The sequence below is a fragment of the Callospermophilus lateralis genome, chromosome 4, assembly GCF_048772815.1.
Source record: "Callospermophilus lateralis isolate mCalLat2 chromosome 4, mCalLat2.hap1, whole genome shotgun sequence".
Lineage (NCBI taxonomy): Eukaryota > Metazoa > Chordata > Mammalia > Rodentia > Sciuridae > Callospermophilus > Callospermophilus lateralis.
In genome coordinates this window covers 106,094,901-106,109,679 of record NC_135308.1, presented here as the reverse complement: position 1 = coordinate 106,109,679, position 14,779 = coordinate 106,094,901, and the positions used below count along the sequence as shown (strand labels likewise).

Here is a 14,779-nt window from a genome sequence, read left to right as displayed (position 1 = left end):
CCAATCACTGACTAAACATTTTACATATATTATCTTACCTAATTCTTCTGTGAGGTAGGTACAGCTAAAGAAACCAAAATTACGTGGTTTAATTAGGCCACACACATAACAGGCATTTCTCAGTTAGATACAGAAGCATGATGCATTAGAAACTATAACTTTACTTCTTAATTTAAAAGGTCAGTATTAGCCAGGCACTGTGGCACATGCCTGTAATCCCAGTGGTTTGGGAGACTGAAGCAGGAGGATCATGAATTCAAAGCCAGCCTCAAAAATAGCAGACACTAAAGCAACTCAGTGAGACCCCGTATCTAAATAAAACACAAGATTGGGTTGGGGATGTGGTTCAGTAGTTGAGTGCCCGAGTTCAATTTCCAATATCAAAAAAACAAAACCAAAAAAAGGTCAATATTAACTCTATAAAATTTCTGTGGTAAAATGAACAAAAGCTAAACTAATTTAGAGTCTCACATTCCTAGAAAGAATTCCCATAGATTATTCCTTTGGGAAGGGGACAAAAGGGAGAGATGTGTTGTAATAATAATTTTGACGTATACTTTTTGAAAGAGGCAACATAGTTGTGTAAAAATACTGAGACACATTGTTTCTAATATTTCACATAAGTCATATTTTAAAATAATTTCAAGGCCAATGAATGAATATAAATGAAGCTAAAACCATCTATTATTTTCCAACAAGTTGAAAAGATCTGTAGAAAAATGAATGTTTTCCTTTATACTAAACAAAGAATCAAATGACAATGTGAAAAATAGAAGATAAAGTTATACTATATCAGTAAATACAAATAAACATAAAAATATAAAAAGTAAGTTATTCAATGTCATCATTAAATTGGCATGACAATGAAGGTTTTAAACATATGGAATATATCCCCCCTTTTTTTCCAGATGACATTTTAGCAAAATTTCTCAGAACTAACACATTTTCAAGTTACTAGATTTAGAAGAGTTCCAAAGTACAGCAGAAGCTGAATGATTTGAAGCAATCATGACATTTGATAAGAACCCCAGGCTTTGGTATAATAACTAAGAACAGCCACTCAACGAATACTTCCACTTAACAAATATTTCTACTTAATGAATATTAAGCCATTTTTATTTATATTATTTACTTTAATTTCCTTTGTAAGTATAAGTTTAATTATCCCTATTTTACAAATTAGAAAACTAAATTTCAGAGATTAAATTCACACAGGACCACACAATGGAGAGAACTAGATGTAACTAGAAAGCTTTCTTTTAGAAGAGCTGGATTTGAATTTAGGTTGCCACATTTCAGCGGCCATACTGTGATATGCTTCGTAACTGAATATGATAAAACAACCACAATCCTCTTTTTGGAAATTCCTCCTTATCACTTCTTCATTTAACTTGAAAACACTATTACAGAAAATATTCTTCTAGGGGTTGAATAGAAAGAATCTTCTTCCCTTTTCTTTATCACTTGCAACATAAATGAATATATACTGTATTCAGACTTAAATTGTCTGAATTGATTAATAATAATAATTTCATAAAACATTAGAAATTATGCTAAAACTATGAGAAGCCTTATATATAATGCATAAAAATAGTATAACCACAATTAAAAATAAAACGGGAAATGTACTATTACTATAAAGAATCTATAAACTGAGAAGCACTGCCCATGATACCTGAAGACATATCAAATGATACAAAAGCACTTTATACGTTGAAAGGAATCAATTTCCAGATACTCAACTTTTCTATGTATTCCTTACTAAAACTGCTTTGCCCAAGCATATCATCTTGTTGAAAAAGCTGCTTTCTCCCATTTTGAAACAGAAAGGCTTACTTCTCCCTTACTTATTATAGCACTGCAGGATTAAGAATTAAGATTAAATGCATTACTCTGGCAGCCAGAATGGCTGGCTCCAGAGTTCTATCACTCACCAGCAATGTAACCATAGGTAAATTTCTTAAATTCTGTCTATAAAATGGGGAAAAGTAATAGTACTCTGACCTCATAAGATTATTATGAGGATTAGAGGAGTTTATTTATAAATCTCTTTAAAGAAAGCCTGGTACTAAGTAAGTACTGTATGAATGTTTGTTAGCTATTATGATTTTAAAACTTCTGGTGCACCAAAAAGAGAATTTAAAATATTAGGGTTCCCAAAGTCTCATTTTAAATAAGGTATTATGGTAGGGCTTCTTATCAATCCCAGTGTTTTTTACATATTACAGTTAAAAAACAATGCAGGCATTAGGAAAATTAGAAATAGGTAATTCTAGACCTTTAGGGTTATAAATTATGAATTCAAATATAGTGATAATAATTTTCTTTATGTGTTTGCCTCCTCTATCCCCTAACTACTGTTAAAGAATGCATTACTTCTGAGGCAAAATATTGTATAAGCAAAACACAGAAAATATTTTAAAGAAATTATTTAAGGTAGTGGTATCTGATTTCATTCAAATGACAAATTCATGGCAAATTGAACTCAGAATTCTGATGTAAGAAAGGAGTGATACGAGGATATATTAACATACTTTTCCTAGCTGAAAAAGTTGGACTTTGGGCTGGGATTGTGGCTCAGTGGTAGAGTGCTTGCCTTGCATGTGTGGGGCTCTAGGTTCGATATTCAACACCACATAAATAAATAAAATAAAGGCATTGTGCCATCTCCAACTAAAAATTAAAAAAAAAAAAAAAAAAAAGTTGGATTTCCCCAAAGTAACAGAAAGCCAGTCTGATTAAGCAAGAGAACTTTGGAAATAAAAATCAGCTTTTTTATTGGGCTAGGGATGTAGTTCAGTGTAGAATACATGCTTAGTAAGTGGGAGGCCCTGGGTTCAACCCCAGAACAAAAAGAAAAATCAAACAAGGAAACAAAAAACAGCTTTGTCAATTAGGATCTGTAGTAGACATTTTTCATATGCTGAATGAGGTAAATCTGCAGTGCCAAGATTTTCACAAAAATGTATTTAAAGCACATGATACAAAGCACTTTATAAAATGTCAAGACACCATATTTACTGGTCTTGAATTGAATAATATATCAATTTTCGTAACCCAGTGATCCTCAAAGTATAAACTCCAGATATTAACATATGGGAATATATAAGAAACAAACATTCTCAGGTCCTCCAATTGGGAAATTCAGAGTATGGAACCCAGAAATCTGTGTTTCAAGTAAACCTATGAACAGATGATTTTGATGCACACTCATCAAGTTAGAGAACCACTATGCTAAAACTTGTTGAATATATTAACTCACACAAGATGGCACTAAGTAAAGGAGTAGCACATAGTCATATTTTCTTAATATCTTTTTGATATATTTTCTAGAAACTAAAATAAATCTAAAGAGAGGGCAACAAACACTCTCACAAGTCTGGTACTTGATAATTCTTTGATTTCAACAAAAATAAAGAGCTCTGGTGGTCTGGTGGTCAGATGGTCATTAAAAGTTTTAAAACTTTTTGGATAATTCTGAATTAGTTCAAATAATTATAAATTTTATCCTCATCCATTGATTGGTTGATTGATTGATTAAGTTTTCAACCTTATGTATTCATCAGGGATAGTACTGATGCTAATTTCAATTTCATTTCAGTAGTAAATAGTATTCAGATACACTGGATTAATAACTTTTAGAGAAACAGGGAAGAAAAGTTCCATTTATCTCATAAAAAGATGTACTTGCATAAAATGTATTACATTAGGATAAAAATTCTGTAAGGATATTAGAATAAATGCAAGATGAAAAAGGGATATTGTAAAATTTCTAATGTTAAAGTGCACACATATATGCATGTGTGTTTTGGGGTTGAGTCCAGGGACTCATATATGCTAATCACATTCTCCACCACTGACCTACATACACTCCTAGCACATGTGTGTATTTTTTTAAGTACATGATGGTAACCAGACTCTGATGGATATAGAGAGTGTTTTAATGATTTTTTAAAAGTCAGTTTAGGAGGCTGGGTGTGTAGCTCAGTGATAGAACCTTTGCCTAGCATGCAGGAGGCCCTAGGTTCAACCTCCAGCAAAGCAAAAGCAAAAAAAAAAAAAAAAAAAAAAAAAAAAGTTTGATATATTTCAAGAAAATATTTTCTTTGTATCTATTTTAATTTTGATAAAAATTAGATATCAACATAAAATAGGTAAATAAAAAGCTTTCATAGTGGGCTGGGGGTTATGGCTCAGCGGTAGAGCACTTGTCTAGCATGTGCAAGGCCCTGGGTTTGATCCTCAGCACCACATAACAATAAATAAATAAAATAAAGGTATTGTGTCCAATTACAAATAAAAAATAAAATATTAAAAAAAAGCTTTCATAGTGATGGGAAAAAAAGCAAAAGTTTGAATGACTATTCCATAACACATAACATTAAAAAAAAGGTAAAAAGTCAAACAATAAGGTAAAATACAAACATTTAAAGATATAATTTACAGTACACATAAGTACTAAAGTGCTCTCTAGCTTAAAAATTAACTGCTATATTCCTTAAAGCCCATTTCCACCTCTATCAATTAATTACTATATAAATGAATAAGCCACAAACACTCAATTTTTCATTTGGACATTTTCCAGATAAGAATTAGATGTTAGTTTTGGGTTCCTCTTTTCAGGTCAAAAGAACTCTTAAGGTAAAGGCCAATTGAAGGCAAAAATAGTAACTATCATCAAAATCATAACTGAATGAATTCACTGACAATTTATCAGTTCCTTTCTTTGTTAGACACTATTTCTCTATGGCCCTCAATTAATTTAATCCTCAGTTTCTTTGAGGATAAAAACACATCTCTACCACCCACTAAACTGGCAACATGATCCATTTTGCTTTGTTGTCAAGGCTCAGAAACCATTAATACTCTGATTGAATATTCCCCAAATATGTTTTGGCTGATTAACATCTGTTTCCTGTGGGTAAAAATTCATTGAGTACACTGACAATTGAAATTATCTATTTTTTCCCTTTTATTTTATTCAGTTTTGTTCATGTAGGTTGAATGCACATGATGCAATTTTATCAGATACTTACAAGGTCCTAATGGAAACCCAGGAAATATAACTCTTATGTACTTTGCATAGATACTTTGTATAGAATTTTAATACTGTGAATTAGAATAGGGAATGGGGTGGGACCATGACTGGATGTGAGGAGAACATTTAGCTATAGTGAGATGACTCTCATTAGCACTGGTAAGGGAAGAAATGAGGGTATTTAAAAAAAAACAAAACAACAAGGTTTGGTGAATACACTGATGTGATAAAGATTAAAGACAATGAAAATTTTGGTTTGGGCACAGTGAAGGTGAATGAGAAAGAACCTGTTAGCATTTCTAGCTACAAGGAAGTAGTAAAAAAAACAAAAAAACAACAAATGTGATGATCATTATTACCCAAAGTACAGGTATAAAGACGTGAGTTGGTGTGAATATACTTTGTATACAACCAGAGATGTGAAAAATTTGCTCTATATGTGTAATAAGCATTGTAATGCATTCTGCTGTCATATATAAATAAAACAGGAAACAAAACAAAAAATAACTGATACTTAGAGCACAAGATTCAGAAGAACATCTCTTTTCTGACACACGGGGAAGTTGAAGGAGAATAAGTTCTGATGCTAGTAAAATTTGTAGTAAAGTAGCACAAAATTTAAGAAATTCATTCTACACTGCCTCCATATTAATGAACTGCAAAGTGAAAAGTGAGATCAACTTAGAAAATAAGTATCATCTATAAAAAAAATTAAAAAAACACAGGAAAAGTATCTTGGGGAGACAGTATCAAGTGAAAGGGTAGAAACTGGAAAGGCAGGTGAAGTAAAAGATGAATTGCTTTTGTTAGGACAAATAAAAGACAGAGGACTACAAAAAGGCTAAGTGCTAAAATATAAAAATGATGACTCAGAATGTGCCAGGAGAAAGAAGTTCAACGACGAAAGAGAAGGCTGGTTATTAGACAGTCTGCACTTAGACCCATTTGGGTTAAACAAAATTGAGCCATCGGTGTCTATTCCCAGGATGATTCTGTGGTACTGGAGCCAAGATTCAGGGGTAATATACTTGTGTATCCTCATCATTACCCAAATGAATTATAAGGTAATATATATAATTAACATATTCCTAGTATGTCAGTTTCCCAGAACAATAATCACAAATAATAAGCCCAGTAGCATACTTACTGCTTGTGCAGTTGTGAATACCTAATCCCTTACAATTCTCTAAATCCCTCTCAACTTGATTTCTATACTATTCTTCTTCTTTATTCTTCTGGATATTAATACTCCTGGAATGTAAACTATCTAAGAAGTTGCATATCCAAATCGTCCTTTACCTATTCTATTGTAAAATATCAGGTCTTCGTACTAAAAATTTAAACTGATTCTCAGCATTAAATCTTACACCCATAAGCACACTGAAAAAGAATATATAGAAACACTAACCTGGGGATGATGCTACATGGGTCTGGGTTTGGACTTGCTCTATAGCTTGTGGCCTAATTTCAGATAAAACTTGGTGACTGGAACTTGGATGTTCGACGAGTTTTACTGCTGCTAGTGCATCAGGGCCAAACATCTGAATATCCATAGAAACCAGACAAACTAACATGTCTTAAAAAAAAAAAAAAAATTATCAATCCATTGTATTACAAAACAATGCCATCTCTGGAGGATATATACAGAATACTGCTTCTCAAATGCCAGTCATAGTACATCAGAATTACCTATGGATCTTAAAAAACAACAACAACAACAAAATCACAATCTCAATTTGTTTAGTAGTTCTGAAGTGGAGACTAGGTATCTTTCAAAAGGTTCCCAAGTGATTCTGGTGTGTAGCTGGATTTAAGAATTGTTGATATAGAAAATGACAACTTAATTTTTCAATAATGACAGTGTTCAAGCTAAATCTTTAACTCTGATTTTAGTACTTATTCTCAAGAAAGATATCATTTTAATCATTGAGTTAAATATTAACATGGCATGCTTTAATAAGTATGCTTATAATGGACTAACTTTAAGGAGGTGAGTTCACTGATTTTTAAGGACAGCACTATTACCAGCAAATTCTAGAAATGGAGGCTTACTTTACTAGCTTTAGGTATTCAACAGTAGAAGCTGACCATTTGAAAGTGAAAGACCTACTCCCCAAAAGTCAGACATAGGAGTTTTGTCCTTTTAAAATTTAAAACACAATAGATATAAAGAATAGTAATTACTGTTAGCCATATAATCCTGTTCTTCCATCACAGATGTATCTTACTTGTCTAAAAGAGGCAGAAGAGTAAAACAAACAGTATTTTTGAGAAGGTAATATTCCTCAAAATTAAACAGAAAATCTCAAATACTGAATAATTTTTTATACAGCACATTATATATTTTTCCTCAGTGAAGAAAATAATTTACAAGATTTTTGGTCTCATCTTACCAATGCTCTTTTCTACTTTTGCAATTTTTGTGCAAGCAACATCTCCCATTTCAGTAAGCATGTATAGCACCTCAAGTGTTGAGATTACAAGCAGCACATCAGGTAAAGTGAGATGACAAATGATCTCTCTATATGAATCTTGATCCACATATTCACAAATTAAAACACCATTATCTTCTGCTTTGCAAAGATTTCCCAAAATTTCCATGCCTGTAAAACATACACAAACACACATATATTTTAAAAAATGATAAAGTTTGTTTACTTTCCACAATTAAAAACTTAATTGAGTACTCACCTCTCATCTTTAAAAATCTATCCCTTGACATTAAGCATTTTGTAACAGTATGAAACATCAGATGAGTAGTTTTGAAATCAACAGGGTCCAATAAAAGCTAGAAAAAAGAACAGTACTATTGAGGAATGCTTCTTCTAGAGTTCTATATTTCAAATTTAACAAAATTGAAAAAAAAAACACTGTATTATTTTAAAATGTATAATTATTATGAGAATAGTCAAGGCTCAATTTGAAGCATCATTTCAAGTATTTCTTTTTTCCACAAATGTTTGCTATTTCTGCACCACCACTTTTGACAACAAATACATGTAACCACTTAATAAATATTCTGCAAATATGGACAACTATAATAAAATGCCACACACATCCTAAAATTTTTAAGTAAATGTTGCTAAGTACAAAAGCTATTTTAAGATACTGTAACATGCTTACCTCAGCTGCAATATTTCCTAATGTGTCAAGGCCTAATTGCCTTAAAGAAATAAAATGACTATGTGCAGAAAGTAAAAGGAAACGAAGACAGGTACGATTAGCTGCCAAGAGCTTAACATTGCCCTCTTCAAAGGAAAGATTTCGCAAAATCACTGCAATCTGAAGTACCCGCTGTCCTTCAATATCATTAATGCCCAGCTTTCGAGGTGGATGAAATAAAGATTCCCAAATCCATTCTCCTGATGTACCTTCTATAAGAGAAAATAGAAATTTCATAAATTGGTATTTTATTTACCATTGTTGCAATTTTGAAATCACTTAATTATACTTTTATTGACTTACCCTGAGACTTGTTTCTATCAGAAATGAGATCACGTACTTCATTATCATCAACAATGTCTTTCCAAAACTGTAATCAGAAATTAGTATGCTAAATGCCAATTATTTGAAACAACTATTCTGTTACTTTAAAAAGTCACACTATGGATTTTGTTCTTCAACATAAATGCTTAATTTCATATAGTTAAAGGATTCTTATGTAATTAAGATTTTTTTTTCTTTCTTTTTAGGTCAAGGATTTTTAACCTGGGGGGCAACAGAATCCTATAAGGTCTCTGAAGGAAAGTAGAACATCTGTGAACTTGTATGAGGGGGAAAAATGAATCTTTATGTTCATTAATATTTAATTGAAATTGAGTATTTCTTCAACACTTTCTTCAACTCTGAATGTTAATCCAAAGATCATGATAGCACAAACTGTGACAGAGTCACCAATATGAATCACAGACATTTTTAGATTATTTTTACAGCTATAGAAAATATCTACAAGTAAGTGTTTGTACAGAACAGTACTTGAAAATTAAGGGAGGTATTAATCTCACCTGCAAATGGCAAATAATCACAATATTCCTATTTACAGACAATTCTGAGGCATAACAAGTGATACAGTTTTGGTTCCTAAATGGAAAGCAAAATCCATCCAATTATTTAATAATCTTTTTTGTAGCTAAAAACCGAATGCCTTTATATTGATATATCTTATACAAAATGAACATTGCCCATTCCACTTGCCTGGAACTTATGTACTAATAAAAAAGCATGTGAGCTATTAACTAACTTTTTATTTCTAAATAATATGGTATGTATATGCCAAAAAATAATTATCTTTTGGAATCAAAGTTTTTTTTGCATGTAAAACTTTTATTTTGAGAAGAGAGCCACAGACATCATGAGACCACTCAAGAGGACCACTATATTTAAAAAATAAAACAAACAACAAAAAAACCTAAGACAAATAATGTTTGGTTAACAATAAAAAACAACTTATCACATGAAAAAAGAACATGGTCAATAATCTGAAAAAAGGGCCATAGGGAAGTAAAATAATAAAGTTATTAGATACAGAATTTAAAATAACCATGAATAATAAGTTCAAAGACATAAAAGACTACAAATGTTGGGAAAGAAAAGAAAACTAAAATAAAGAACTAGATAGAAATTCTAGAACTGAAAACGTAACTAAAATTAAGAACTCTGTGGATGGGTATAGTAAATGCAGACTTAAGAAGAACTACAAACTCCAAGAAAAGTAAATAAAAATATGTAGAAACATCATAATAAAATTTCTGAAACATCAAAAAAGAAAAATCATAAATGGAGATAGACAAAAAGAACAGAAAACCTTGAAAAGGACAACAATTAAAATGATAGCAGACTACGTAACAGAAACTATGAAAGCCAGAAGACAATGGAATATGTTTTCCAAAGTGAGGGAAGAAAATATTTACCAACGTATAATTTTATACAGTAAAACTGTTCTTCAAGAATGAATGTGTAATAATAGACATTTCCCGATAAGTGAAAACTGAAAAAACTCATTACTCTGCAAATGTGAATTAAAGAAAAATATATGGAAAAGGTAAATGTAGTTAAGTTAAAATAAATACACATTTTTTTTTTTTTTTTTTTGGTAAATCTTCCTAGAGCAGATTTCAGGTTTCAGAGCTCTGGTGGGGGAACTGAACAAATCCATTCAAGAATTTACAAAGCACGACCAGTGGGAATATGATAACCAAACAGTGCTAGAGATTCAGACAGCCAAGGATCTCATCTTTTCCCACTAGAGATGGTGCAAAAACTAGACTAAAAACTTCCAGTGGTTAATGAATATCTGTTGCTCTCTAGAGAAGTCTGGTGGACCTGGACTTAGATGAGCTCAATGTCTGTCTGGGGCACTGACTATGATATAAACTTCACCCTTCTGGTGCCAGTCCTTAAACTGCATGACTGCAATCAGTCTGTGCCACTAAGCCTTGTGCTTTTCCTTTCTGAGTCTTTGGCTTTCTGACGAAGACTGTTACATCATCAAAGATCACATCAATGGTGCCACCAAACACTACTTCTCCCTTACAAGTGGCTGACTAGCTCTATGATTCCATCAGCACTGTCACATCAGAGACAGAGAAGAAATCCCAGCAAGAGATGCCAAAGGTAGAAAAGCAGAAAAGAATGGGACCATCATTGCCATCATTCTGGATGTAAGGAGCAGTAGTGGATTGTACATTTCTGTCCCTGTGGTATCTTTCAAACGTTGGCCCAAAGCTGGCTCATGGAGTACCACTTCTAGATGGGAAGATTAGTGAGAAAGAAGTTCATCAGTGGGTTTTACTTGGTGCCTAGTTACTCCTACTAAGACAAGAACAACAAGAATGGCAGCTATACTTTGCCAGAAGCAAGGTGCAATTAAAGAAGTGACTCGAGCAGTTTCTTGTAGGCCTACCAGGCCATCACCATTAAACTCTTTTTCTGGCATACAGCCATTAGACCCTATCACCTATGGAGCATGACGCTGTGGGACTGTAACAGACTCCTACCAACTGTCTGGCTTAATAAGACTATGCAGCTCACTTTTGCAAGGCCTTGTGATGAACTTAAACACTATCTGGGCAACAAGATGTATCCCAATTATTTCATTCCCTCAGTGCAGCACGCTGCAACATCCATAAGAGGAGATTTGTTCAGTTCCCCCACCAGAGCTCTCAACCTGAAATCTGCTCTAGGAAGACAGGTGTTACAAATCAGAGAGACTGCCTTGTTGGCAGTGGGAACTGCCATCTTCATACAAACTCATTCATTTCCTAATGAATTTTCAACTCTGTGTGTATCTGAGAGACACAAAGACTTAGAACTACCTGGCATGTTGACTAGATTTCTTTCTTTTGACCAGTGTTCAGAATGGTTTCCCCCTTTTTCACCAAACAATGTAACCTTTGAAAGTAATAATTTTTGGAGCAACTTCATCGAATGTACAAATCAGCAAACACAGGATGGTTTGAAGGGAGAGTCTAAAAGCTTTTCAAACAAAATTAAGGTTCCCAGATATTAGTTTTAGTGTGTATAATTATTTGACAACTTATTTAAATTCTACTTAAGAACATACCATTATAATTGTTATATCTACTAATTAAATCTTTGCCTTGTCAGAGTTGCATAGTGTTTTAGTACAAATTATCATCCACTCTTGAAATGCTATCAATTTTCATTCAGCCCACTTCTCTTAGTCAAAAAAAAGTATTTGCATTTATTTTAGTTTTCTGTTAATTGTGGGATCCTGTTTTATCCTCTGATATTCCTGGCTTCTATCTTTGGGAAGTTTTTTTTTTTTTAAAAGTTCCATATCTATTCATTGATTTTTTGGTGGGGGCGGGTACCAGGAATTGAACCCAGGGGTGCTTAACCAGTGAGCCACATTCCCAACCCTTTTTAAAAATATTTTATTTAGAGACAGGGTCTCACTAAATTGCTTACGGCCTCTCTAAGTTGCTGATACTGGCTGTGAACTTGCGATCCTCTGGTCTCAAGTGTCCCCAGCCACTGGGATTACAGGCATACGCCCTCTTGCCCAGCTGTTCATTGACTTTTTGGTTGCAGGCTGGCGAGAGGGTGGGTGGGGTGTGGGAGGCAGGGTTTGTGTGACTCAGCTACTGAGCCATATCCCAAGCCCTATTTTGTATTTTATTTACAGACAGGGACTCACTGAATTGCTTAGCACTTTTTTTTTTTTTTTCCTGAGGCTGGCTTTGAACTCACGACCCTCCTACCTCAGCCTCCTGAGCTGCTGGGATTATAGGGGTATACCAGGCTTTTCATTAACTCTTAAAGCTGGGAAGGACATACTTGACAAATGTGTCTTTGTATTTCTTTCTTTTTTAAAAAATAATATTTTATTTTTTAGTTGTAGATGGACACAGTATCTTTATTTTATTTTTATGTGGTGCTGAAGATGGAACTCACATCCTCGGACGTGCTAGTCAAGCGCTCTACCGCTGAGCCACAACCCCAGCTCTGTATTTATTTCTTTTAGAATTCTAGATGTAACTTTTTTAAAAAAAAACATTTCTAAAGGTTTTATTTTATTATAAATATTTTTCTGTTCTCTAATGGTATACTTTTTGGACAAAGGTGTTTGCACATCTTTATACCTATTAGATTTCAATATTGCATAAATTTTCTGATGATGAAGAAAGTTTTAAATCTGAATAAAGGCTTTGATACATTATATACATTTTAAAGATTTCTTTCTACTCTGAATTCTCCAGTATATCTCCAATATGAATTCTGGGGTGTTGAATAAGATGTGAACAAGTGTTACAGAATTCACCACACTTTGTACAATTCTAGGGTCTCTCCATCTAATATGAATCTTATGGTGTTGGGTAAAGTTTGAGTAACTTCTAAAAGCTTTGTCGCAATATTCACATTGGTAAGGCTTTTCTCCAGTATAAATTCTCCAGTGTGTAATGATGATTGAGCTTTGACTTAAAGCTTTGCTTTGCATTTATAGGGTTTCTCACTGTTTTGACATTTCTGGTGTCTATTAATGTTTGAGCAATATTTGAAGGCTTTGCCACATTCTTTACATTTGTATGGCTTCTCCCCAGGTGTCAGGTAAAATCTGTGATTTGGATAAAAGCTTTGCCATATTCTTGACATTTGTAGGGTTTTTCTCCAGTATGAATTCTCTGGAGTATAATGAAGTATGAATTTCAATTGAAAGCTCTGCCACTTTCTTTGCATTCGTAGGGTTTCTTACTACTATGACATCTCTGGTCACTATAAAGGTTTGAGCAATATTTAAAGACTGTGCCCCATTCTTTACATTTATAAGGTCTGTGTTCAATATGAATTATCTGGTGTTGAATAATGTGTGAAAGTTGATTAAAATTTTTACCATATTCCTTATATTTGTGGGGTTTCTCTCCAGTGTGAATCCTCCAGCGTGTAGTAAGGGTTGAACAACACTTATAGGCTTTGCCATATTCTTTACATTTATAGGGCTTCTATCCAGTTATGAATACTCTGGCATCCAGTAAGATTTGTGATTTGTTCAAAAGTTTTGCCACATTCTTTACATTTATAGAGCTTTTCTCCTGTATGAATTCTCTGGTGTTGAGTAAGGGTTGAGCAATGCTTAAGTGCTTGGCCACATTTTTTATATATGTAAGGCTCCTCTACAGTATAAATTTTCTGGGGTGGAGTAAGGCTTAAGATTTGATTAAAAATTTTCTCATATTTTTACATTTGTATGTATTATTTTGAATATAAATACTAGAGTGGATAAGTTTTGAGCATTGAGAATCAACTTCCCAACATTTCTGACCTCTGTACAGATTTTTTGTTAAGTGAATACATTGATGTTTTCTAAGATTTAAAACAAGGCAAAAGTTAGAGTTTCACTACTTTCGTAACTTTTTTTTTTATATACTGGTAATTAGGTTCACTATGACATGGTTTCTGAACTTCATTCCAACCCACACTTTCCCATTCTTTACTTAATTGTAAATCGTGGAAGCTAAAATTTCCATATGGTCTGCATTTTTGGGTTGAATATTTTATGTCCTGTTCTGGTGAAAAGTCTTAGGTATGATGAAAAGAAATGGCCAAGAAGGTCAGATTTTTGTGTTTGTTCTCTACCATCACATTTCTATGTAAATTCTGCTGACTAGGGTGCAGGCTTCCCATTCCTCTTCAGAGAAATCAATGGCCACATCCTTGCATCCTTGTATGTTAACTGTGCATTTCCTGGTTTTCAGGGAGCCCTGCATTCTCTCTGTGGTTCTTTCAGCACCTGTGAGCACAGAAACCTGGAACTCCAGAGCCTAGCAGAATGAGCCTAAAAATACATCCAAACAGTGGCAGACTCCAGAGAGTAACACTGTGTCATTTTTTTTTTTTTTTTTAACAGTCTCATCACTTCTTCTGAGCTTTTGGGGGAAAATGGCAGGAAGAAGTTATTATCCCCAAGTAGAAAATACCATGTATGTTCAAAGGAGGTTTTCCTAGAGGGCAGAAAACAGGAAATATCTGTGGATGGCAGCATTGGAATACAGGTGTTCTGGCTTCATGAGTGAAATTACTTGCCAGGTTTAGTTGCTACAAGACATTGGCTCCCTGTTTTGGTATGGACTCATGGCAAGTTGCTGTTTGAGGGTCAGGGGGCCTGCTATCTCCCAAAGGATGTCCATGATGTCTACTAATGAAAAAAAATCAACCAATATCTGGGTTTGGGTTTTTAATATCCAGACATATAAGTTGGGTTTTTGTTATTTGGAATCAGGC

The 14,779-nt window shown here is 33.5% G+C and overlaps 1 protein-coding gene and 1 pseudogene across 1 annotated transcript in view; one reads left to right on the top strand and one right to left on the bottom strand.

Moving 5' to 3' along the window:
* Positions 1–14,779, bottom strand: part of Arid2 (AT-rich interaction domain 2) — a 176,771-nt gene that overhangs the window by 42,077 nt on the left and 119,915 nt on the right. Inside the window, exons 7-11 of the mRNA XM_076854349.1 lie at positions 8,504–8,570; positions 8,162–8,412; positions 7,730–7,826; positions 7,432–7,641; positions 6,447–6,614 (exon numbers count right to left, since the gene is read on the bottom strand). Coding sequence (XP_076710464.1) covers positions 6,447–6,614; positions 7,432–7,641; positions 7,730–7,826; positions 8,162–8,412; positions 8,504–8,570 — 793 coding nt within the window. The remainder of the gene's footprint in view (positions 1–6,446; positions 6,615–7,431; positions 7,642–7,729; positions 7,827–8,161; positions 8,413–8,503; positions 8,571–14,779) is intronic.
* LOC143397356 (nucleotidyltransferase MB21D2 pseudogene) lies at positions 9,865–11,546 on the top strand (annotated as a pseudogene).